Here is a 26,310-nt window from a genome sequence, read left to right on the forward strand (position 1 = left end):
ACATGTCCTATCTGAATCATGAAAGTTTATTTTGGACTAGACTGTTCCTTTAAAATTCCCTGCTCTATCTGAAACATGAAAGAAAACATTTGGGTTCAGTATCCCTTTAATAGAAACTAACGCCTAGATTACGAGTTTGGCGTTAGCCTTAAAAAGCAGCATTGAGAGGTCCCAACGCTGCTTTTTAACGCCCGCTGGTATTACGAGTCTGACAGGTACAGGTGTACCACTCACTTTTCTTCCGCGACTCGAGGCTACCGCAAATCCCCTTACGTCAATTGCGTATCCTATCTTTTTAATGGGATTTGCCTATCGCTGGTATTACGAGTCTTGGAAGAAGTGAGCGGTAGACCCTCTCCTGTCAAGACTCCTACTGCATATAAAAGTCAGTAGTTAAGAGTTTTATGGGCTAACGCCGGAACATAAATCTCTTAACTAAAGTGCTACAAAGTACACTAACACCCATAAACTACCTATTAACCCCTAAACCGAGGCCCCCCCCACATCACAAGCACTATAATACATTTTTTTAACCCCTAATCTGCCGATCGGACATCGCGGCCACCTACATTATACCTATGAACCCCTAATCTGCTGCCCCTAACATCGCCAACACCTACATTATATTTATTAACCCCTAATCTGCCGCCCCCAACGTCGTCGCCACCTAACTACACTTATTAACCCCTAATCTGCTGACCGGACATCGCCGCCACTTTAATAAATGTATTAACCCCTAAACCGCCGCACTCCCGCCTCGCAAACACTAGTTACATTTTATTAACCCCTAATCTGCCTGCCCTAACATCGCCGACACCTACTTACATTTATTAACCCCTAATCTGCCAGCCCCAACGTCGCCACTACTATATTAAATTTATTAACCCCTAAACCTAGGTCTAAACCTAACCCTAACACCCCCCTAACTTAAATATAATTTAATTTAAAATAAATAAATTTAACAAAATTAACTAAATTATTCCTATTTAAAACTAAATACTTACCTGTAAAATAAACCATAAGATAGCTACAATATAACTAATAGTTACATTGTAGCTAGCTTATGATTTATTTTACTGGCAACTTTGTATTTATTTTAACTAGGTACAATAGTTATTAAATAGTTATTAACTATTTAATAACTACCTAGCTAAAATAAGTACAAAATTACCTGTAACATAAATCCTAACCTAAGTTACAATTACACCTAACACTACGCTATCATTAAACTAATTACCTAAACTACCTACAATTAATTACAATTAAATTCAATAAACTAAATTACGAAAAAAAAACCACTAAATTACAAAAAAAATAAACACTAAATTACATAAAATTTAAAATTTTACAAGAAGTTTAAACTAGTTACACCTAATCTAAGCCCCCTAATAAAATTAAAAGCCCCTCAAAATAAAAAAATGCCCTACCATATACTAAATTGCAAATATCCCTTAAAAGGGCCTTTTGCGGGGCATTGCCCCAAAGTAATCAGCTCTTTTTTACCTGTAAAAAAAAGAATACAATACCCCCAACATTACAACCCACCACCCACACACCCCTACTTTAAAACCCACCCAATACCCCCTTAAAAAAAAACTAACACTACGCCATTGAAGATCACCCTACCTTGAGCCGTCTTCACCCAGCTGGGCACCAGTGGTCATCCGATCCGTCCAGAAGTCGTTATCCGATGGGCCAGAAGAGGACATCCAGACCGGCAGAAGTCTTCATCCTATCTGGGCAGAAGAGGACATCTGGACCGGGAGAAAGCTTCATCCAAGCGGCATCTTCTATCTTCATCCATCCGACGAGGAACGGCTCCATCTTGAAGACCTCTGGCGCAGAACATCCTTCCATCCCGACGACTACTCGACGAATGACGGTTCCTTTAAATGACGTCATCCAAGATGGCGTCCCTCGAATTCCAATTGACTGATAGGATTCTATCAGCCAATCGGAATTAAGGTAGGAAAAATCTGATTGGTTGATGCTATCAGCCAATCGGATTGAAGTTCAATCCGATTGGCTGATTGGATCAGCCAATAGAATGCGAGGTCAATTCTATTGGCTGATCCAATCAGCCAATCGGATTGAACTTTAATCCGATTAGCTGATAACATCAACCAATCTGATTTTTCCTACCTTAATTCCGATTGGCTGATAGAATCCTATTAGCCAATCGGAATTCGAGGGACGCCATCTTGGATGACGTCATTTAAAGGAATATTCATTCGTCATTAGTCGTCGGCCTAGAAGGATGTTCTGCGCCGGAGGTCTTCAAGATGGAGCCGTTCCTCGTCGGATGGATGAAGATAGAAGATGCCGCTTGGATGAAGCCTTCTCCCGGTCCGGATGTCGTCTTCTGCCCGGATAGGATGAAGACTTCTGTCGGTCTGGATGTCCTCTTCTGGCCCATCGGATGAAGACTTCTGGACGGATCGGATGACCACTGGTGCCGGCTGGGTGAAGACGGCTCAAGGTTAAGGGCTATTTGTAATTTAGTATAGGGTAAGGCATTTTTTTATTTTAGGGGCTTTTTTATTTTATTAGGGGGCTTAGATTAGGTGTAATTAGTTTAAACTTCTTGTAAAAAATTTTATTTTCTGTAACTTAGTGTTTATTTTTTTTCTTAGTAATTTAGTGTTTTTTTTCTTAGTAATTTAGTTTATTGAATTTAATTGTAATTAATTGTAGGTAGTTTAGGTAATTAGTTTAATGATAGTGTAGTGTTAGGTGTAATTGTAACTTAGGTTAGGATTTATTTTACAGGTAATTTTGTACTTTTTTTAGCTAGGTAGTTATTAAATAGTTAATAACTATTTAATAACTGTTGTACCTAGTTAAAATAAATACAAAGTTGCCAGTAAAATAAAAATAAATCATTAGCTAGCTACAATGTAACTATTAGTTATATTGTAGCTATCTTATGGTTTATTTTATAGGTAAGTATTTAGTTTTAAATAGGAATAATTTATTTAATTGTAGTTATTTTATTTAGATGTATTTAAATTATATTTAAATTAGGGGGGTGTTAGGGTTAGGGTTAGACTTAGGTTTAGCGGTTAATAACTTTATTATAGTGGCGGCGACGTTGGCGGCGGAAGATTAGGGTTTAATTAATTTAATATCGTTGCGGCGACGTTGGGCGGGCAGATTAGGGGTTAATAAATATAATGTAGGTGTCGGCGATGTTGGGGGCAGCAGATTAGGGGTTATTACATATAATGTAGGTGGCGGCGGTATCCGGAGCGGCAGATTAGGGGTTAATAGTATAATGCAGGTGGCGACGATGTTGGGGGCGTCAGATTAGGGGTTAATAAGTGTAAGATTAGGGGTGTTTAGACTCGGGGTTCATGTTAGGGTGTTAGGTGCAGACATATTTTTTATTTTCCCATAGGAAACAATGGGGCTGCGTTAGAAGCTGGACGCTGCTTTTTTGCAGGTGTTAGGTTTTTTTTCAGCCAGCTCAGACCCATTGTTTCCTATGGGGAAATTGTGCACAAGCACATTTAGCCAACTTACCGCTACCGTAAGCAACGCTGGTATTGAGGTGAGATGTGGAGCTAAATTCTGCTCAACGCTCACCTTTTTTCGGCTAACGCCAGGTTTAAAAAAACCTGTAATACCAGCGTTGGCTTAAGGTAGCGGTGGGATAAAAAGGAGCGTTAGAGCCGCAAGCCTTACCGACAAAAACTCGTAATCTAGCCGTAAACCTGTACACTTTTTTTACAACTAATATAATTGTAAAAATGCATCTACATGTTATTCTAAGGCTAACATTTGCTTTAAATAAATCTTTATGCCTATTATGTTTTTACTGTTTATCGTCACTTTAATGTAGTTTGTAAGCATCAGTAAAAAAAAGTGTGGTTTTAGGAAAATCTTAAGACACTGAAAAAATATAAAAATGATTAATTACGTGAAAAAAAAAACATTTGTAATATACTTTAATTACTTTTACCCTTTCTTTTAACTATAAAAACTTATGGAAATGCACACATTGCAGACTTCACAAACTTGTAATTAATTAGCCTCAGCAGAAGCAATAAGATGCAAAATGCGTAGTCTATTTAAGTAACAAGTGAATTTGAGTTTGGTGGCCCTTGAAAACAACTGCAGAATCAAATTGTTCATTTAGTCAATTTCTGCACTCAATTGGTATGTTACTTTACTGCAACACTACACAACCTTTCATGTCCCTTTTAAGGAAAGCCTTGTTGAGGCAGAGAATTTCACAGAATCTTTTCTATATACTTTTTTTAATTGGGGCTTCAGCAAATAAGAAATTCATGAATCAAGTTCTCATCCTGCATGACAGTCTAGAAGGAATTTAATAAAGCTTTTAATATGTACCCTGTTATACAGAGGATTATGGGAGTTTTTTTGTTATGCTTTAAAGGTAAATACGATCTATTGCTTCTGATTTCTCTTCAATATCAGATTGCTTTTGTATCCTAGAGCTATATCCTTTACGGTTCACACCCTTTGTCAAGCAAAGTTCATTTTACTGACAGCCCAGATTATAATTGTTGTTGTCAAACCAGTAAAGAGCAATTGTGGCTTCCAAAATCAAGGTCAGAGCGTGACTAGAGAAATAAAATAAGTTATGTTTTGACTGCTGAACAAAGATATCTCAGAGTTTATCAGCAGTCTGTATCCTGAAGGACTCCTCCTTTTTTCCCTTATCCTTGTAGGTGTCATCCCAGCCCTGATAATCTAAATATAATATTTAGAGCCTTGTCAGCGTTATGCAAGGTCGGTTTTCAATGCTTAAGAGGCAACTGACATATAAATCGGACATCACAACAAATCTGTATAGCTTTATTTATAAAGTAACTGCACACACTTCAAGTGACAAGTCTATGGGTTACAATAAGCACAGCGTAGAAAAGACAAATATGGTATAAAGTACACACACTGGGGCGGACTGAGTGAGTTGTTGAGCAACCAACCTAGGTACTGGCAGGTAGGTCAGCCCACCAGTGGTGAGACAAAGGCTTTTGGGGCTCCGCCACAGCCAGTTAAATGAGCTAGTGCAGTGATGACAGCTGAGCTGAGGTAGACTACAGCTCTTCCACCACTTTCAAAGATTAGCTATGATGTGGTTGGCTGCGGCGACAGATGATCACATGCTAGCACAGTGCTGGCAACCCCGCTAGCAGTAACTAAAGTGTTAAGGGTGGCAGAGTAGGGGCCCTGCGTCTGGATGGGGGGGTCTGATGCTCTGTGGGCCCTTGAGAGTGGGTTCTGGCTATGGAGGGCACTGGAGTGTGGGATCAGGCCCTAGAGAATGGACACTCTGTCCCTTGAGGTTGGGGGCCCTGTCCCTGGAGGTTTTGCCTAGGGGCCCTGGTTGGTCTCAGTCCTCCGCTGTACACATTGATACAAAGGTTCTGCACAGCCTAGTTATATGAGTATGTGTTCAGTATAAAATGCTGTTTTATGATTTGATGGCAATTTATTTTAAAGGCACTTTGAAATTGTAATATAAAATGTTTAGTAATCATTAGTAAAATGTAATGCTTAGTAAAAAGGTTTGCAATATATTTTCATTATTTATTATGCTAATTTTTACAGTTAAATAAAGGGACAGTATACTGTAAAATTGGTCTTCCCACGTGTTTCCAATAACTTGGTATACAGGCAGCAGAGTATAAAATGTGTAAGAAAATGCTGCTTTATGCTGATTATTGTATAATGTAAAATAGACTGAGCTTGCACACATATGCATCTTTACCTTAAACCTGTCTGTATACCGAAGTCCAATACGTATAGGCCTGATGATCTAAAGCTCTCTGCCCAGGTGAGGTCATATAAAATGATCCTCCAGCACTGCAAGATCCTTAGTGAAATTCTTAAAAGGCAAATTATGCTCTGCCCCTGTAACCGCTTGACCCATATATACATTATGCGGTACATAGCCCATCAAACCGCATAATTTATATATACGTCCTGCCTTCAGGAAGCTCCAGCAGTCTCGGTTGTCAAGTGACTACCAAGACTTGCTCTTCATGGGCTGCAGGGATCTGCCTTCACATGGTAACAGAGCACCGTTGGTGCTCCATTACCATATGAGTGCAGACTGCCTGATCATTGCAGACATTGACAAGGTTTGGGAGGAATGAAAGAGGCGTGTGGACGGCATAGTGGTGGAGGGGAGAGGGAGGGAGGGGCGGGAAGCTACCTACAGAAACATAAGTGTGTATTGAAAAGGGAGGGAAGGGACACTATATTACAGAAAAATGGGGAATCAGGGTGTGGTGGGAGGTACAGCTACGCTACAGAAGAAAATATGAAATAATAAATTAATACAAATAAAAACAAAATAAATCTATTTAAACTGGGTACTGGCAGATAGCTGCCAGTACCTAAGATGGCGGACATTATTGAGAGGGGGGGAGGGTTCAGAGAGGTGGCAGGGTAAGGATATCCTACACTGCAGAAAATAAATAAATACATATAATTTATTTAAAAAAAAAACAAAAAAAACAACCTGACACTTAATACTGGCAAACTGCCTGCCAGTAACTAAGATGGTGGTCAGAAGTGTGAGTGTGGGGGGAGAGAGCTGTTTGGGAGGGATCAGCAACATGGGAAGTGTTAGGTGGGAGGGTAAGTCCTGCATTAGAATACTATTCCCCTTCCAGTAAACTAATTAACCCCCTCACTGCCTGGAATTGTAGTGGCCTTTTATTTACCAAAAACTAATTGCAAAGCCATGCAGGTCTGCTATTTCTGAACAAACCATTTGTCTTATAATTGCAGTAGTGTGTAGATAGTTTCAATGAGAAACACAAAGTTTGTGAAAAAGTTAATAATTTTACAATTTCTTTTAATATGATCGCATTTGGTGGCGAAACAATGGCATGAAATATATGAAAATGGGCCCAGATCAATACCTTGTGTTGTCTACTTAAAATAAATATATATTTTTTGATAGATAAATAAAAAAACAAGGCCCTATTTCTGTTTAAATGGAGTGATAGCAAAATGCTTCAGTATTTTGGACAAGTTTTTCTCTGAATTTCCTCTTAGTGAAGGGGTTAAAGGGACAGTAAAGTCAAAAATACAGTTTAGTAGAGATGCAATTTTAAACAACTTTCCAGTTTACTTCTATTATCAAATTTGTTTGGTTCTCTTGATATCCTTGGAGTAAACATATTTAGGCTGATAGAAGCTTAGGAGCGTTTGTAACTATGTATTGCATTAGAAACAATGTTGCAAACACTGTTGTCAGATGGATACAGATGTTAACTCTCCTGAGCTCACCTGGATTACTCTTTAACAAAGGATAACAGGAGAAGTGAGCACAATTTATACATTAAGTAAATTGCTTTAATTTTAACTTTAATGTCCCTTTAATATCCCTTGTAAAATGATGAATAATACATATTGCAATGCTTTCTATTAATTATAACCCACTGGTAGTGCTATTTTTATAACAACAATGAAACGGAATGATTTTTATGCTTTGAAGCTATACCTACAGAAAAGCAGGGCTAAAACACAAATGGTATAGGGAGAGTTAGACATATTAGATTGGAACCATGAAATAGCGGCATATAAAGCAGTATAAAGTGTGTGATGACTGTCTCATATAGATGAAATGCCCCTTACCACCCATGGTTTGCTGCAGAAGTTGTAGATGGAGTACAGGGAGTTCATGCTGGGGACGCCTCCATATTGCAGACCCATTATAAGGCTCCGGAAATCCTCCCCAAGAGTCATACTGTAAGCGTGCTGGCGAATCAGCACAAAGTCTGGCTTAAAAGACCTGTAACAAAGTCAACACAAAAAGGAGAGGAGCATAAGATGAAAGGAAAATACTGTTATTGAGGAATTACACTGGCAATAAATGTGAATAGAGCGAGAGGCAGATGAGAAGAGAGATAAAAGATTGTCAGTCCTATCTATTAGTTTGTAGTGCTGAAACAATATATTTAATTTGTGTTATTTATTTTGGCTACCACATTTTTATTGGTGGCTACACACATTTGTATCTTTTCATTGGCTCACCAGATTTGTTCAGCTAGCTCCCAGTTGTGCATTGTTGCTCTGGAGCTGACTTTAACTATGTTTTTAAACCATTTGCGTGGGTTAAACACATAGTTATATACATGCAAATGTGCAATAATAAAATGCTCTAATGTTACAGCATTTTCTTTTTAGCACTTTTATGTCCCTTTAAGCTGCCTGAATTTTGCATGTGATAAATCAGTAACGTCTGTTGTTTTTGCATTTGCATTAGGCATTCTGCCCTATCACAGGTGCTGAGAGTAAATACATTGAAAATACATTCATATAAAAACTATTTTACAGTGTACTGTCCCTTTAAACATTTTTAGCATTTTTTTTACTACCATCTCAACATTTTTGAGGTGTCTTGAATTTGGCCTGAGGTGTACCGAAATTGGGTCTGGGAAATCACCTTATTACTACGGTCACACTACAGAAGCAAGACTTACTTATAGGAGACAGCAGGATAAATCACTCTAATACACAAGCTAAATATAGATACACCCTCAGTCTGAGAGGTGTTTTTAGTTAGGCACATGCATTCGGGTCATTCATGCTGATCTGAACATAGAACAAGGTGGCTGCTCAAAGCTGGATTTATTCTTGTGAGAGAGCAACACATTAAGATCTGGATTTGCACTTTAACAAGAAGGAACCCGGCTCCAGAAAGAGCAAAATGCTGCAAGCGACCACCATATTCCCCATTCAGATCATCACAAATTATCCAAATGCACGTGCATTATTTCAATAGAACAGAAGACACACAAAAATAAAGATAATAGCCAACCTCTTGCAAACTTGGAGAAAACACATATAACAAAGTGAAACTGTGGTCACATTGCACCCAGACAAGGACTGTGTATCTCACAATATCCTATCACAAACAGATTAGTTTATCACCTCATCAACCCTCAAGCGCAATAGAGGGGGCAAAGACATAGGGTAGATTTAACAAAGGTCAAGCGGACATGATTCGCTGTAGCTGCTTAATAAATGGACCCCAATGACTGTAGAGGCTTCCGAGTAGCTAAGGACTTTATTGCAAAGAATCTGCATATGAAATACATGTTTTAAAACTAGATTTTATCTCAATTCTTTAGAAAAAAAATATCTAATGATTTTTAAAAGAAAAATACCATTAAAGTCTATGGGAATTTTTCTAGCTAAATTATTTGATAAATTTTTCTAAAGGAATGTGATTGACCCCCATGTTAGCAAAATTTGCATGATTTTGCACACCAGGAACATATCACTTGAAAAGCCTCTTGATTATGTTTATTTTGTCTGGTTTTCTATGGCCAGTTACTGACAGTTAAAATGAAATTCTATATAGAGATTGACCAGTCACTGTGCAGAATGATGCATTATCTGAGATCTAAAGTTTGCACAATGCACTCTGGCCTCTTTTATTTAATGTAAAGTTTTGTTATGGAACATTGTCCCCCTTGAAGGGCAAACAAACCATACTGCAAATAGAAAAGTGAACAAATTTGATAGAGGTTCTGGGAAGAGGCTGGGCAAGAAGGTAGCTTGCCAATTTCGCGCCTCCTCATTGAGCTCTGACACCAGCTCGCACCGATGCAGGAATCCTTGGCCGTGGAAGGATAGACTGCCCCGGATTGTTGAGAGGTAATCCTCGCATCGCGGAAACCCCCCACAGGCAGAACAGTCTCCATGGCTGGAGCACTCTACTAACCTATTCACTAGGAGCACAGCTACTACAAGGTCGGTTCGGAACGGAGCGAAAGTGAAGGGCCTAACAGCTGAATACCCATGAATCAGCGGCACAGCACAGTGCCAGACAGGAAAAGGGATGGGCAACTCCCACGGCCCTTAGATGTATTGGCTTCATACAACCGCTCCACCAGTAAGAGGATCAAGTAACCCGTGCAATCAGCTTAATACGGGACACCAAGGCAGTAAAATAACAGAGACTACAGAACTGGTAAATGCAGATATTTCAAAAGCTCCCTGGATTTGAATGATGAAGCACAAGGTACACTGTCAGAAAAAAGGGTACGGTTGGGGTCCGTTTGTGAACACTTAGGGTACAACTGCTGTGGTTGTACCCTCAATGGATTATAATTACACCTTAAGGAACTAATATGTACCATTTAGCGGTAAATAAGGTACAAATATGTTTCCAACTGTCAAAGGGTCCATGTCTGTACCATTTAATCCCCACAAAAAGGTACAATCACTTGTGTGACTAAAAGGTTGAGGGGGGTGGGTGGTTCAAGGCTGTCAAACCCTGCAAGTCCATATGATTTGTACAGTTCAATTATTCATATTCACATAACTGACAGTCACCCAAAATGAATGCAACATACATGTTGTACAACAAAATAATTATGTTCAGTTGGTGTTGGTAAAATGCAAGAAGTGGGCAAAGCAAAAAAATAAAAAAATACTTAATAACCCATATAGTCAATGATACTGTGTTGCTGGTTCTAAATAGCAAACAAGCACTTAACATTTTAATGTTTATATTTAGAGCATCAAGATATTAACTCTTAAACATAAAGCAAATGTATTAACTAAAATTACAAAGAAATGTTTTTATTTTAAACTCTATAAAATAAACAAGAGCTGTTTAAGAATCAGTTTAAAAAAAAATAAAAATAAAATTGTAACCGTTCCCCAGTCACATACATGGACATTGTGTAACACGCCATAGCACCATCTGTTGGTTGAAAGTTCTTTGAAATGTGTAACACAGCTCCTATTGGTAGCAGGTTCATCACCAAAATGTGTACTAGGGAAATAGACTCATTTGCATATATTTTGCATAGAGTGACAATTCAATGTATGGTTGTGAGTTTTATCATTTATCCCTCGGCCGAATCCCCGTTGTTTTCTATATGTTTTCTATATATTTATGTTTTATGTGGCATGTCACCCTAAATTAAATGGGGTGTTTTTAGAGTCTAGTACAGAGTGATACTCAACATGTTGAATTATTCTTTAGGAACTGCTTGTTTAGCCTGGTTCTTTCAGGTGGTTTAGTAGCAGTCTTTGAATTTGCTATATAGCTACAGTGTGGCTATTGTTATACTGTCTGAAAAGTACACAATAAAAGAATGCATATTTGAATGTTATATAAAAATCTAATGGAACAGCATTTGTAATATGCTGTGTTAAGTACACATTTGCCATCATGAGGTACAAAGGGCTTGTCACTGGGGCAGTACCCTTAAAAGGCCAGATTTGCACCATTTTTTAAGGGTACAATATGGTACCATAACACTGAGGTCCAATCTAGTCGCCAAAGGTACATATTTGCCTTTGAAAGGTACAATCTGCAATTTGTACCCATGTTAAAGGATACAGTGGGTGTACCTTTGAGGGTACTGCCCCAGTGACAAGCTGTTGTACCCCTAAAGGTACAATTTTTGCAATTTTTTTCTGACAGTGTATGTCACGATAAACTTCTGTTATAAATACCATTAAGGCCAGAAGTAAATTAACTTTTGTGTACTGCTCCTTAAACATCTTTTGGTTAGCAAATACCAAATTAACTATAGTTTTTCACACAAACACAACCTAATTGATGATTTAGACTGTAAAGACTATTCATGTGAAACTATACAAGTGGGGTTTGATTCATGCTACAAAAGATTCTATGCTAAGGTGGAATTACAGTTTCAAACTAATATTGCTGAAGAAGTATCCTTAATTTGCAGAGTTTTTTTGTGCTTTCAGTAACTCCCATAACCCATTTCTGGGTAGGAGTAAAGAACCTAGGCTCCAGGATCTCCAATAACCCACTTCTGGGTAGGAGTAAAGAACTATCTAGGCGAAGCCATAGAAGAGATGACTGATTTAATTTATAAAAGATTCTGGGCTAAGTTGGAATTATAGTCCCAAGTTAATATTGCTGAAGAAAGCTCCCTATTTGAAGAGATTGAGGCCCAGTAATTCCCATAACCCACTTCTGGGTAGGAATAAAAGAATCTAGTCCCCAGCAACCTCCATTTTTTTCACCTCCGGGTAGGAGTAAAGAACTCTGGCCTTAGCATCTCCCACAACCCACTTCTGGGCAGGAGTAAAGAATCTAGCTCCTATAACCCTGGAGCTAGGACTAGATACCAGCTGGTAGCAAGGTACTTTGTTTTCTTTCCTCTTTTTCTGTTTTATAAGCAGCCTGTCCCTTTCTTTATATATTCCTTGAGATGAGAGTCTGCAATGGGGTGGCAACAAAAGCAATAGGTTGCCGAGACACCCAGTATTAAAGGCTGTCAGATTTACAAGCTGATACCCAGTGGTATAAAGAGACTGCCTGGACGTTACCTGCAGAAATGATTTGAAAATAAGATCTCTTTTTCTCTGTAAAATCGGGAACGCAAGGGTCTGGACTATGATTGCCACCTCAGCCATGTATTCCTGGACACTTATGCATTACACATGCTGCAGAGGGTGCAGGGAGGAACATGTATTGTGTTTATGGGCAGCACTATTCATATTCCCCCCTGCACACCCTGCAGCATGTGTAACATATAAGTGTTCTGTATTTTAAGGGACAAGTGGCAACCCTAGTCTGGACACAAGGCGCTATCTGGTGTTAATACCCTCGTGATGTCTGAGGGGTTCTTTTTCTAAAGACCGCTGCTCCATAACCCTGTCCGCCTGCTCTGATGAGGCGCACAGGAATCGCCGGAAATCAACCCGATCGAGTACGATCGGGTTGATTGACACCGAGTTAGCAGGGGGCGGCGTTGCACCAGCAGCTGGTGCAATGTTTTTTTTTTATATTTCTTTTTATTATTAAAGAGGATTCAGGAATACAGCATGTAAACAAAAACAAAAAAAGTAGAAATTCAGAAATTGTACAATGTCACATTCAATGAATTTTCAGTAAAAAAGGAAAAATAAAAAAATGAAACAACAATAAGAAACCTATAATATACAAGCAATGCACATAGAAAGAGAGTATACATTTTCAAGGATATAACAAAATACACCCTGCTGATGCATAAATATGCACACGTAGAGATAAGTTTCTCTTATACGTACTAAATACAAATTTAGACATATATGATAGTAAAATCAATAGAAAAAACCTTTAACTTTTCGCATCTACCCGGGTTTCCTCCGAACCTATTAACCAAATCCTCTTATTTTTAACTTTATTAAACTAAACATCTTCCTATTGTTCTTTACTTTTATTTGTCAAAATACTGAACATGGAGATTGGATACCCGTGCATTCGTTTATACAAAAACCAAATAATCCATATCCTACTTTTTTGTACATATAATAATTAGTAAGACAGGAACATCCAGCTCACACTGGACCACATGAAAACATGGTGGTTAAACAGACACAGAGTCGAGAAGGGGTGAAGAGAACCCCCCCCCCCAAAAAAAAGAGAGGGGGAAAAATGATGTGCCTTCTTCCTCCCTCCCACCCCCTTATACAAAAAGAGCATAACAATGCGTTGAGAATAGGGGATTATCTCCCCCCTCAACTTCCTTGTCCCCACACTCTGTATCTCAACTTACAAGTTTGGGGCTTTTAGTACCAAGAAGCCGGAAATAATTCACACAGAATCAAACCCTCAAAATATGTGGATTTATGAAGCATTTTAGTAAAAATATACTGTGTAGAAGTAGGAAATGACTGGATAATTTTCAACCATTTGTTGAAAAAAACTATGGACTTGTTTATTCTGTAAACTTGTTATATTATGCTGTTCGAAAATGATTTGTAATTTATTTGACTGCTTCAATAAATACTTTAAAGGAGGGAGATTTCTTACTCTTCCAATTTCTCAGGATCAAATTATGTACCACTAGAATAATCGTGTTAATCACATCCTGAATCTGGACTTCTGTGTCTAAGAGAAGAATTCTTCTTGGTACAAAAAAAAATTGATCTAATAAATGTTTGTTTAACCAGAAATTTATTTTCTGCCAAAATTGTCTTATTTTAGGACAATACCAGAAACAGTGGAGCAAATCCGCTCCAAGCATACTGTATGACATTTCTAACAAGAACCTATTTGTCCTGGTGTCCACTTAGCTAGCCGCTTTGGGGAGATGTAAGCATTGTTAAGGAGCTTTAAATGTGATTCCTTCCAGGAGGAACGAAGGGGAGCTGCATTTAACCACCTGATACCCTTCTTAATGTTATCATGATTAATCCCTTCAATATGCTTAGACCAGCATACTAAAAACTGCTCTATGTTTAATTGACCTTGCTTTGCCAAAACAAACTTATACAGTAGTGATATGGGGGCATATGTATCAAGCTCCAAATGGAGCTTGATGCCCCGTGTTTCTGGCGAGTCATCAGACTCACCAGAAACAGCAGTTATGAAGCAGCGGTCAACCTGATCGAGTACAATCGGGTTGATTGACACCCCCTGCTGCAGGGGGCGGCGTTGCACCAGCAGCTCTTGTGAGCTGCTGGTGCAATGCTGAATGCGGCGAGCGTATTGCTCGCCGTATTCAGCGATGTCTGTCGGACCTGATCCGCTCTGTTGGATCAGGTCCGACAGACATTGATAACTATAGGCCATTGAATGATTCCCTTGTCTATATATATCCCCAATTGTTTCAAAATTTTCCAACCAGTATCCCGTCTGAAGTTTTTTGCATATAAAGTGTCGTACTTGCAAATATGCAAAAAAAATCTTATTTGATAAATTATATTCAACAGCAATATCATCAAACATTCTCACATTGAGCCGCTTATCAAGAAGTTGTATTAATCTGGTAAAACCTTTCTTATCCCAACTTCTAAATATAGAGTACTGACTCCCTGGGGGAAATTCAGGATTTCCTTTAACTGGGAGAAAGGCGGACATATGGAAATTAATCTGCAAACGATCACATAGTTGTTGCCAAGCTTTGACCACATTAAATAAACTAATGGTTATCTTAATACTATCCGGCAGCTGCGAGTGTGGGCAATGTAGTATTGCTTTAAGAGAGAATGGTTGTATAAGACTCTCTTCGATTATTGAGTTAGTCAAATGATTATAGGAAAGAAGCCAATCAACCCCATACCGTGCTAATATAGCAATGTTATAAGCCCTTATATCAGGAAATGCTAGACCCCCAAATTCCTTAAACTGTGATAATTTTGCTATTGAAAACATGTGTCTGGTCTTATTCCAGAAAAAAATGGCACATGCCTGATTAAAGATCCTAATATCTTGATCTTTAATATATAAAGGGAGGCTATTAATCATATATATTATTTGTGGAAAGAGAATGGTTTTAACCAACATTAATTTGGCTGATAATGGGATCCGGAAAAAAGTCCAACGTTGAAATTTCGATGCTATATGTGAAAAAAAGGGTGTAAAATTCAATTTCTACCACAAATTCGGAGCCCTATGTAATTTAATTCCTAAATATCTAAAACTATCAACCTCTTTTAAGTTGTGATGTTTCAGACTATCTTTGTTTTTATAAATCCACAAAATCTCTGTTTTTGTAGTATTAACTTTATATCCTGAGATTGCACTAAATAGATTCAATGACCTCAGAGCTATTGGTATATTAAAACTAGTATTAGTAAAATATAATAACAAATCGTCAGCGTAAAGTGATGACACATTTTTGGCTCCCAAAGTTTATTCCTTCTAGTTCTTGCCTTAAATAGATTGCTAATGGCTCTATGGCTATATTAAAAAGTAGGGGGTAGAGTGGACATCCCTGTTGCGTCCCTTTTTCTAATTTAAAAAAAGGGGACTGACTGTTATTGACCAAAATCGCTGAAACCGGGTTGTTATATAAAGTTTTAATGAAATTTATCAGGTTCCCGGAGAAGCCAAAGTTGGTCAAGGCGTTATATAAATGCTCCCAGATTATAGAGTCAAAGGCCTTCTCAGCATCAACCATCACCATAGCCAAGTCCTGTTTGGGTACAGCTTTGTTTCAATGTAACCTATTCCAAAAATATTCCAGGATCATATATGTTTTCCGAATATTCTTGGTAGGAGATCTGTTAATCATAAACCCTGATTGATCTGGGTGTATGATTTCCTGTAATGGTTCTTTTAATCTGTTAGCTATTATAGATGTAAATAATTTATAGTCTGTATTCAACAAGGAAATAGGCCTATATGACCCGGGATCTGAAGGATTTTTATCTTTTTTTAGAATCAAGGTAATGATTGACGCCGAGAAGAACCGTGAGATTACCTTTCCACCCTGGAAATAATTGTTAAAGAGACATGTCAACATGAGAACGATCTCCGACTTAAGTAATCGATAAAACTCTGCCGGTAATTGATCCGGTCCTGGGGCCTTTCCTAATTTGGTTTCTTCTATGGCTTTTAAAACTTCGTCTGGGGATATAGGTGCATTAATTAATTCAACCTGTTCTGATGTAACCTTAGGACATGTAATCTTCCCCCAGAAGGACGTGTTGCTATGAGCATCTATTGTTTTGGCAGAATATATATTCTTATAGTAGTCTAAGAAAACTTTTGAATATCAACAGATTGTGAATAGTTCTGACCATCCATGATAACCTTCTAAATTATATTGCTCTTCTTTCTATTCCTATCTAATCTTGCAAGGTACTTAGCAGATTTAATGAACAAATGAAATTACCTGTGTTGGAACTAATAACGGCCGTAGGTCTCGGTGCAGGTAAAAATCAACTTTATTTTCAGTAGATTAACATTCACAGGGTGAAACAGACTCAGGGGTACACTGAGAACAAACGTCCGACGCGTTTCCTGCCCGGAGGCACTTCGTCAGGGACTTACATAGTCAAAACACAAACAGCTTAAAAAGGCTTACTTGCTTACGTAACGAAATTAGCACCTGTTCATTATAGTTAAAGGGACAATTGCTACCGACGGTTAATCTACTGAAAATAAAGTTGATTTTTACCTGCACCGAGGCCTACGGCCGTGATTAGTTCCAACACAGGTAATTTCATTTGTTCATTTGATCGTATGTTTGGATGCCGGAGGAGTGAATCCATACCTGGTATTGGGACGGCCTGAGGGGCATGACAGAATGCGGCAAGAGCGGTGAGATCATACCTGTTTCACTTATAAATCTGTAGTTCTTGATAAGAATCATTGCAAGATTCAACTTTATTACTGTCACCACTTGCCAACAGCACGGCTTTATCCTCTCAGTTAAATACATTGGTCTATTACTTCTCACTGATTATATGTTGGGGGTGGTATTGTGTTTTTCTTTTACAGGCAAAAGAGCTGTTTTCTTTGGGGATGCCCCGCAAAAGGCCCTTTTAAGGGCTGGTAAGGTAAAAGAACTGTGAACTTTTTAAATTTAGAATAGGGTAAAGAATTTTTTTTATTTTGGGGGGCTTTATTATTTTATTAGGGGGCTTAAAATAGGTGTAATTAGCTTAAAAATCTTGTAATTTTTTTATTTTTTGTAATTTAGTGTTTGTTTTTTTGTAATTTAGTTTAGATTATTTTATTGTATTTTAGTTTAGATATATGTAGTTTATTTAATTTATTGATAGTGTAGGTGTATTTGTAACTTAGGTTAGGATTTATTTTACAGGTAAATTGGTAATTATTTTAACTAGGTAGCTATTAAATAGTTATTAACTATTTAATAGCTATTGTACCTAGTTAAAATAAATACCAAGTTACCTGTAAAATAAATATAAACCCTAAAATAGCTACAATGTAATTATTAATTACATTGTAGCTATCTTAGGGTTAATTTTATAGGTAAGTATTTAGATTTAAATAGGAATATTTTAATTAATAATATTAATATTAATTAGATTTATTTTAATAAGAATTTAGTTAGGGATGTTAGAGTTAGATAGGGTTATTATACTTAATATATATATATAATATAATAACGATATTAACTATATTAACTCTAATATAATTAGGGTTAATATAGTTAATATAGCTGGCAGCGGTGTAGGGGGATTAAATTAGGGGTTAATATTTTTAAAATAGATGGTGGCGGTGTAAGGGGCTCACTTTAGGGGGTAGATAAGATAGATGGTGGCGGGGTAGGGGTTTACTTTAGGGGGTAGGTAAGGTAGATGGCGGCGGGTTAGGGGCTCACTTTAGGGGGTAGGTAAGGTAGATGGCGGCGGGGTAGGGGCTCATATTAGGGGGTTATAGATTTAATATAGCTGGCGGTGGGATCCGGGAGCGGTGGTTTAGGGGTTAATACATTTTTATCAAGGCCGGACTGGCCAACCAGGATACCAGGAGATTTCCCGGTGGGCTGCAGCAGATGGGGCTGGAAAGCTACAAATTAAAGGGTGGATGCAATAGGGTTGTAGGGTGCCTATATAACAACAATCTTGCACTTTTTTCAATACAAACTAATAAAATTTAATTCTGAAAAAAACATTGGGGGAATGAGTATCCCAGTAATCCCATTTGAGAAAAATTGGGGTGGGGGATCCGCATTCTGCTGACTCATTAAAAAAAATAGGGCTGGTAATCAAATTATCCAGGGCTGCTTTCCATTCCCAGTCCAGCCCTGATTTTTATTGTTAGGATAGTGAGGGGGGATAGCGGATAGAGGGTTAGACGCGTCGGGCTATGTTTGGGAGGCGTGTTAGACAGTACGGGTGATTTTATAACTTTAGTCAGATTTTGTAGGCGCCAGCAGTTTCTAAAGTGCCGTAAGTCACTGGCGACTCCAGAAATTTGTGCTTACGCAGATTTCTGGACATAGCTGGTTTATCTGACTTACGGCACTTTAGCCTCTGACAGCGCCGTATATAGGATAGCTCGAGTTGCGAGCTGAAACTGCGGGTGGCGGGGGTTCCCTCGCTTGCGCCGCAAACTACGATCTTTATCGGATCGCGCCCCAAGGATATATTTTCCTAGCCCCAAGTTAAAGCACCCTCATTTTTTTACAGAATTCTCTGGCATCTGCCTCATTAGTTATAATTACATTACCATCTGCTTCCTCTACAATGATCTTGGTTGGATATTTAAGTCTGGCTTTCAGGCCAGCATTAATTAGTCTAGTACAAAACGGAGCCAACTCTTTCCTTCTAAGTGAAGTTTCGCTAGAATAATCCTGAAAGATTAGTATTTTAACTTGGCCTATGTATAGACCTCCCAATTTCCTGTAAAGTTTTAAAATGTTCATTTTGTCTTGGTAATTTAAATATTTAACCCCTTAATGACCAAGGACGTACGCCACACGTCCTCAAAAAAAAGACAGTTAATGACCGAGGACGTGTGGCGTACGTCCTTGGTCTGGAAAGCAGCTGGAAGCGATCCTGCTCGCTTCCAGCTGCTTTCCGGTTATTGCAGTGATGCCTCGATATGGAGGCATCCTGCAATAACCCCCCTTGGCCATCCGATGCAGAGAGAGCCAGTCTGTGGCCCTCTCTGCACCGGACATCGGTGGCCTTTATCGTTGGTGGGTGGGAGCAAGCCTGGGAGGCGGGTGGGCGGCCATCGATGTGCCGAGTGGAGGGAAGGGGGGCGGGATCGGGGGCGGGGGGACGGGAGCGCGCACGGGAGCGCGCGCGTGCACGGGGGGCGGCGGGCGGGCGTGTGCACGGGGCGGGAGCGGGAGGGAACCGCTACACTACAGAAAAATAAAATTGTTAAAAGTTAAAAATAAAATGTTTTCAAATAAAGAAATAAACATCTAAGGGATCAGGAAGGGGTGGGGGGTTGGTCTTGGGGGGGGGGAAGCTACACTACAGAAAAGGGCATTTTTTTTAAAAAAAAAGGCACATTTGTTGCTAAACTGGGTACTGGCAGACAGCTGCCAGTACCCAAGATGGCGCCCATTAAGGCAGAGGGGGAGTGTTAGAGAGCTGTTTGGTGGGGGATCAGTGAGGTTGGGGACTAAGGGGGGATCCTACACAGCAGCATATGTAAATATGCCAAAAAAAAAACCTCAAAAAAGCCCAAATATAGCTTTTATTTTAGTACTGGCAGAGTTTCTGCCAGTACTTAAGATGGCGGGGACAATTGTGGGGTGGGGGAGGGAAGAGAGCTGTTTGGGAGGGATCAGGGGGTCTCATGTTTCAGGTGGGAGGCTGAGCTCTACATTAAAGCTAAAATTAACCCTGTAAGCTACATAATTAACCCCTTCACTGCTAGCCATAATACACGTGTGAAATGCAGCGGCATTTGGCGACCTTCTTATTACCAAAAAGCAACCCCAAAGCCATATATGTCTGCTATTTCTGAACAAAGGGGATCCCAGAGAAGCATTTACAACCATTTGTGCCATAATTGCACAAGCTGTTTGTAAATGATTTCAGTGAGAAACCTAAAATTGTGAAAAATTTAACGTTTTTTTTTAATTTGATCGCATTTGGCTGTGAAATGGTGGCATGAAATATACCAAAATTGGCCTAGATCAATACTTGGGGTTGTCTACTACACTACACTAAAGCTAAAAGTATCCCTAAAAGCTCCCTACATGTTCCATAATTAACCCCTTCACTGCTGGGCATAATACACGTGTAGTGCGCAGTGGCATTTAGCAGCCTTCTAATTACTAAAAAGCAACACCAAAGCCATATATGTCTGCTATTTCTGAACAAAGGGGATCCCAGAGAAGCATTTACAACCATTTAAGCCATAATTGCACAAGCTGTTTGTAAATAATTTCAGTGAGAAACCAAAAGTTTGTGAAAAAATTAGTAAAAAAGTGAACGATTTTTTGTATTTAATCGCATTTGGCGGTGAAATGGTGGCATGGAATATACCAAAATGGGCCTAGATGAATACTTTGGGATGTCTACTAAAAAAAAATATATACATGTCAATGGATATTCAGAGATTCCTGAAAGATATTAGTGTTCTAATGTAACTAGCGCTAATTTTGAAAAATAATGGTTTGGAAATAGCAAAGTGCTATTTGTATTTATGGCCCTATAACTTACAAAAAAAGCAAAGAACATGTAAACATTGGGTATTTCTAAACTCAGGACAAAATTTAGAAACTATTTAGCACAGTGTTTTTCGGTGGTTGTAGATGTGTAGCAGATTTTGGGGGTCAAAGTTAGAAAAAGTGTGTTTTTTTTCAATTTTTTCCTCATATTTTATAATTTTTTTTATAGTAAATTATAAGATATGATGAAAATAATGGTATCTTTAGAAAGTCCATTTAATGACGAGAAAAACGGTATATAATATGTGTGGGTACAGTAAATGAGTAAGAGGAAAATTACAGCTAAACACAAACACCGCAGAAATGTAAAAATAGCCTTGGTCCCAAACGGACAGAAAATGGAAAAGTGCTGTGGTCATTAAGGGGTTAACCATCACTGGCCTGTTATAGTTTCTGTCCCTTTGACTATCTCTAAGTCTGCCCAACCTGTGAGCCCTTTCAATTATTATTGGGGGATTATTTGGTGGTATACCCACCGCAGCTGGTAGTGTGGAACTTGCAAAAGCCATCAAGTCTAAGAAGTCACCATTATCTGGGAGGCCAATATTTTTTAAATTATTTCGGCGTGAGCGATCTTCTAATTCATTAATTTTATCCTGCAATATTCTCATTTTTTTACTGTTATCCTCAATATTTTGCTCTTGTTTATATAATAGATCTTCATTACCTGATACTCTGTTCTCTACTTCTGTGAGTCGACTGGAAAACTGTCTTAGCTCAACCATTATATTCGACATTTGTGTTTTTAGCAATTCGAATTGTGGTAAAAAAAATCTCAGAAATCTGAGTTACAAGTGGTTGTGTATCAATTTTATGTAGTGCTAACTCATTAGGGTTCTCTAAATGAGTTTCAGATATCCGCACTCTTTTATCTTTTTGTTTGGCAGGCTTAGCCGGAGGGTTAGCTTTAATATTAGTGCTATATTTATCCATGTGACAAGATGTGCCTTTTTTCCCTCCCTTTTTTCCTCTTTTTCCTCCTTTTTTTCTTTTCTTGTGAGCTGCTGGTGCAATGTTAAATGAGGAGAGCGTATTGCTCTCCGCATTCAGTGAGGTCTTGCGGACCTGATCCGCACTGTCGGATCAGTTCCGCAAGACCTTTGATAAATAGGCCCCTTAGTCTCCAAATATGCCGCCTAAAAGCAGAGATAAGAAAAAAAAAAGAAAGAAAGAAAAGAGAACAAAATTGCAGTAACTTTAGATGTGCTTACTTGTACTTTAACATTAAGGGACAACAAAACCCCAAAATTCTCTTTCATGATTCAGATAGAACATACAATTTCAAACAACTTTCCAATTTACGTGTTATCAAATTTGCTTCATTCTTCTGTTATCCATTGCTGAAGGAACATCAATGCACTACTGACAGCTAGTTAACCAATCACAAGAGACAAATGTGTGCAGGCACCAATCAGCAGCTAGCTCCCACTAGTGTAGGATATGTGAATATTATTTTTCAACAAGGGATACCAAGAGAACAAAGCACATTTGAAAATGTCAAAATACAAGTGAATCTTAAAATTACATGCTATCTGAATCATACTTTAAACACTTTAAAGGGATATGAAACCCACATTTTTTCTTTCATGATTCTTAGGAGCCAGCCCATTTTGGTTTAGATCGCTGGGTAGAACTTCCTGATTGGTGGCTACATTTATAGCCCTTTAGGCTATTTATAGACCTTTAATCTATCTGGCAGTGTTTATAGCAATAATAAACATAGTTACAAATAATGCAACCATAGACTTCTGTAGACATCTGCACAGTCCTATGCTCCTATCAGCCTACCTAGGTTTAGTCTTCAACAAAGAATACCAAAAGAACAAAGCAAATGTGATAATAGTAGTCAATTGGAATTATTAATGTTTAAATTTTACTTCATTGTCCCTTTAATCAAAAAGTGTATTAACACTGCCCAAAATGTCAAGAAGCAGAATACTTAAAAGCTACAGTGTTTTTGCTGGTACTAAATATACTTACAATAAAATATAAATGATTCCATCAAATAATATTTAACAAAAATAGCTCTTAGTACAAATCACTGGTACAGAAACCTTATGATCATCTACGGTGAAATTCTGAAAAATCAGGAAAAAATGACGACATACAGCAGATCCCTTGTACTCAGTTTGCAGGTGGAATAGATGTAAAGGGAGGAATCCAACATTTCCTGCAGGAAATACCAGGACTGACTTGACATGAAACGGAGTATTATGTGGGCAGGTCAACAAGTGGAAATAGAGATTTAGCAACTCAGCAAAGCAAATACAAGAAGCAACCTTCTCATTACAAAGACGAAGATAATAAGTCAGTAAGTGCTCTTACATCTGCACCATGGAAGTCTGTTTATGTCATATGTAAGTCAGTGTCCCTGTGTATTCAAGAAGATCTGTCACAACTTGATTGTCAGAAAGGGCTTAAGCACCCTGAAATTCATTGCAGCCTGTCTGGCATTTCAGGGGTAGAAATTATAACCATCTTTGGGATTTTTTTTTTTACTATCATAGAAAATTGTCTGAGGTGCTCATGCACTTAGTGTCAAACATAAAATAAATGGCAACACATGCATTAGCTGATTTGCTTCTAGTACACATAGGGGCCTAACTATCAAGCTCCGAACAGAGCTTGTGGACTCGTGTTTCTGGCGAGTCTTCAGACTCGCCAGAAACAGCAGTTATGAAGCAGCGGTCACAAAGACCATAACAGGAATCGCCGGAATTCAACCCGATCAAGTATGATCGGGTTGATTGACACCCCCCTGCTGGCAGCCGATTAGCCGCGAGTCTGTAGGGGACGGCGTTGCACCAGCAGCTCTTGTGAGCTGCTGGTACAATGCTGAATACAGAGAGCTTATTGCTCTTCGCATTCAGCGATGTCTTGCGGACCTGATACGCACTGTTGGATCAGGTCCGCAAGACATTTGATAAATAGGCCCCATAGGCTGCACATCTTTTCTAAAAGTAGTGGTTTATTGCAACAAGACAGTGGGGGATATTTATCAAGTCGTCAACCGCAAATACGCTGGAATTCCGCAGCTTAATTGTGGCAAACTTGATTCGAGCTATTTATCAAAGCCTACAGACAGACAAAATTTGAAATCTGTGACGTAACATACGATCCACCGGTCTCAATCCGACACAGATCGATGCTTACGTCATTACAAATGGTCCGGCTCTATTTAACAACTTTTCCAAGTTATCCAATTTCTAACAGGTACGCTCGCGGCTATTCCGGCCCAGCATACCTGGTTTTCAATCCGCCACCCTGGAGGCCGCGGAGGCCATAGGAATTAATGGGAGTCTGAAAGCAGCGAAAGCTTATGTTCGATGCTGCCAGATATCCCACTGATTTAAATGGTAGAAAACAAGTAACGTTTAACAGCCTAACATACACCCAGAGTCTAAACACCCCGAATCTGCCGCCCCGACATCGCCGCCACCTACATAATATTATTAACCCCTATTCCACTGCTCCCGGAACCCGCCGTCACCCAAATAAACGTATTAACACCTAAACCTATGGCCTCCGACATCACTACCATTAACTAAACCTATTAACCCCTAAACCGCCAGCCCCCACATCGCCATAAATTAAATTAAGCTATTAACCTCTAAACCTAACAACCCGCTAAAATTACAACATCCCTATCTTAAAATAAATTAAAACTTACCTTTAGAATTAAATTAAACTATATTAAACTATTAATTAACCTACCCTAACTATTATACTACAATTACATTAAACTTCCAATTAAATTAACTATATTACATATTAAAAAACCCTAACCCTACTCAAATTATTTAAATATACTATTTAACCCTTTTTAAAAATTAATAAATTACAAAATAAAAAAATGCTAAGTTACAAAAACAAACACTAAGTTACAAAAACAAACAAACCACAGTATCAAAAATCAAAATGAATTACACCTAATCTAATAGCCCTATCAAAATAAAAAAATTAGCCTACAATAAACTACCAATGGCCCTTAAAAGGGCCTTTTGTAGGGCATTGCCCCAAAGAAATCAGCTCTTTTACCTGTAAAAAAAATTACAAACACCCCCAACAGTAAAACACACTACCCACCCCCCAACCCCCCCAAATAAAAAGCCTATCTAAAAAACTAAAGCTCCCCATTGCCCTGAAAAGGCATTTGTATGACCATTGCCCTTAAAAGGTAATTTAGTTCTTTTATAGAAATACCTGTTACACTATGCAAGCGTAACTCTAGGGGGCGCTAGAAGAAATATATAATTTTTTAAAAATATAATTTTTTTAAAAAAGGCCAACCAAGGCCTAATATAAATATAGATGTATTACAACAATCTTTAGGATAATACTGAAGTATAGTAAAAACAATAAACACTATGGCCTAGATTTATAGTTTTGTCGGTAACGACCCGCGTAGCTAACGCCGGCTTTTTTCTGGCCGCACCATAAAAATAACTCTGGTATTGAGAGTCCACAAAAAGGCTGCGTTAGGCTCCAAAAAAGGAGCGTAGAGCATTTTTAACGCAGCTTCAACTCTCAATACCAGAGTTGCTTACGGACGCGGCCAGCCTCAAAAACGTGCTTGTGCACGATTCCCCCATAGGAAACAATGGGGCTGTTTGAGCTGAAAAAAAACCTAACACCTGCAAAAAAGCCGCGTTCAGCTCCTAACGCAGCCCCATTGTTTGCTATGGGGAAACACTTCCTACGTCTGCACCTAACACTCTAACATGTACCCCGAGTCTAAACACCCCTAACCTTACACTTATTAACCCCTAATCTGCCGCCCCCACTATCGCTGACCCCTGCATATTATTATTAACCCCTAATCTACCGCTCCGGACACCGTCGCTACTTACATTATCCTTATGTACCCCTAATCTGCTGCCCCTAACACCGCCGACCCCTATATTATATTTATTAACCCCTAATCTGCCCCCCTCAACGTCGCCTCCACCTGCCTACACTTATTAACCCCTAATCTGCCGAGCGGACCTGAGCGCTACTATAATAAAGTTATCAACCCCTAATCCGCATCACTAACCCTATAATAAATAGTATTAACCCCTAATCTGCCCTCCCTAACATCGCCGACACCTAACTTCAAACATTAACCCCTAATCTGCCGACCGGAGCTCACCGCTACTATAATAAATGTATTAACCCCTAAAGCTAAGTCTAACACTAACACCCCCCTAAGTTAAATATAATTTTAATCTAACGAAATTAATTAACTCTTATTAAATAAATTATTCCTATTTAAAGCTAAATACTTACCTGTAAAATAAATCCTAATATAGCTACAATATAAATTATAATTGCATTGTAGCTATTTTAGGATTAATATTTATTTTACAGGCAACTTTGTAATTATTTTAACCAGGTACAATAGCTATTAAATAGTTAAGAACTATTTAATAGTTACCTAGTTAAAATAATAACAAAATTACCTGTAAAATAA

General features: G+C 38.5%; 1 protein-coding gene across 1 annotated transcript in view; it reads right to left on the reverse strand.

Annotated features, from left to right (window-relative positions):
- SYN3 (synapsin III) overlaps nt 1–26,310 on the reverse strand; it is a 694,683-nt gene that overhangs the window by 432,887 nt on the left and 235,486 nt on the right. The window contains exon 4 of the mRNA XM_053718968.1: nt 7,618–7,774. Within this exon, the coding sequence (XP_053574943.1) occupies nt 7,618–7,774 (157 nt within the window). The remainder of the gene's footprint in view (nt 1–7,617; nt 7,775–26,310) is intronic.

Source organism: Bombina bombina, chromosome 6 (genome assembly GCF_027579735.1).
Source record: "Bombina bombina isolate aBomBom1 chromosome 6, aBomBom1.pri, whole genome shotgun sequence".
Taxonomy (NCBI): Eukaryota; Metazoa; Chordata; class Amphibia; order Anura; family Bombinatoridae; genus Bombina; species Bombina bombina.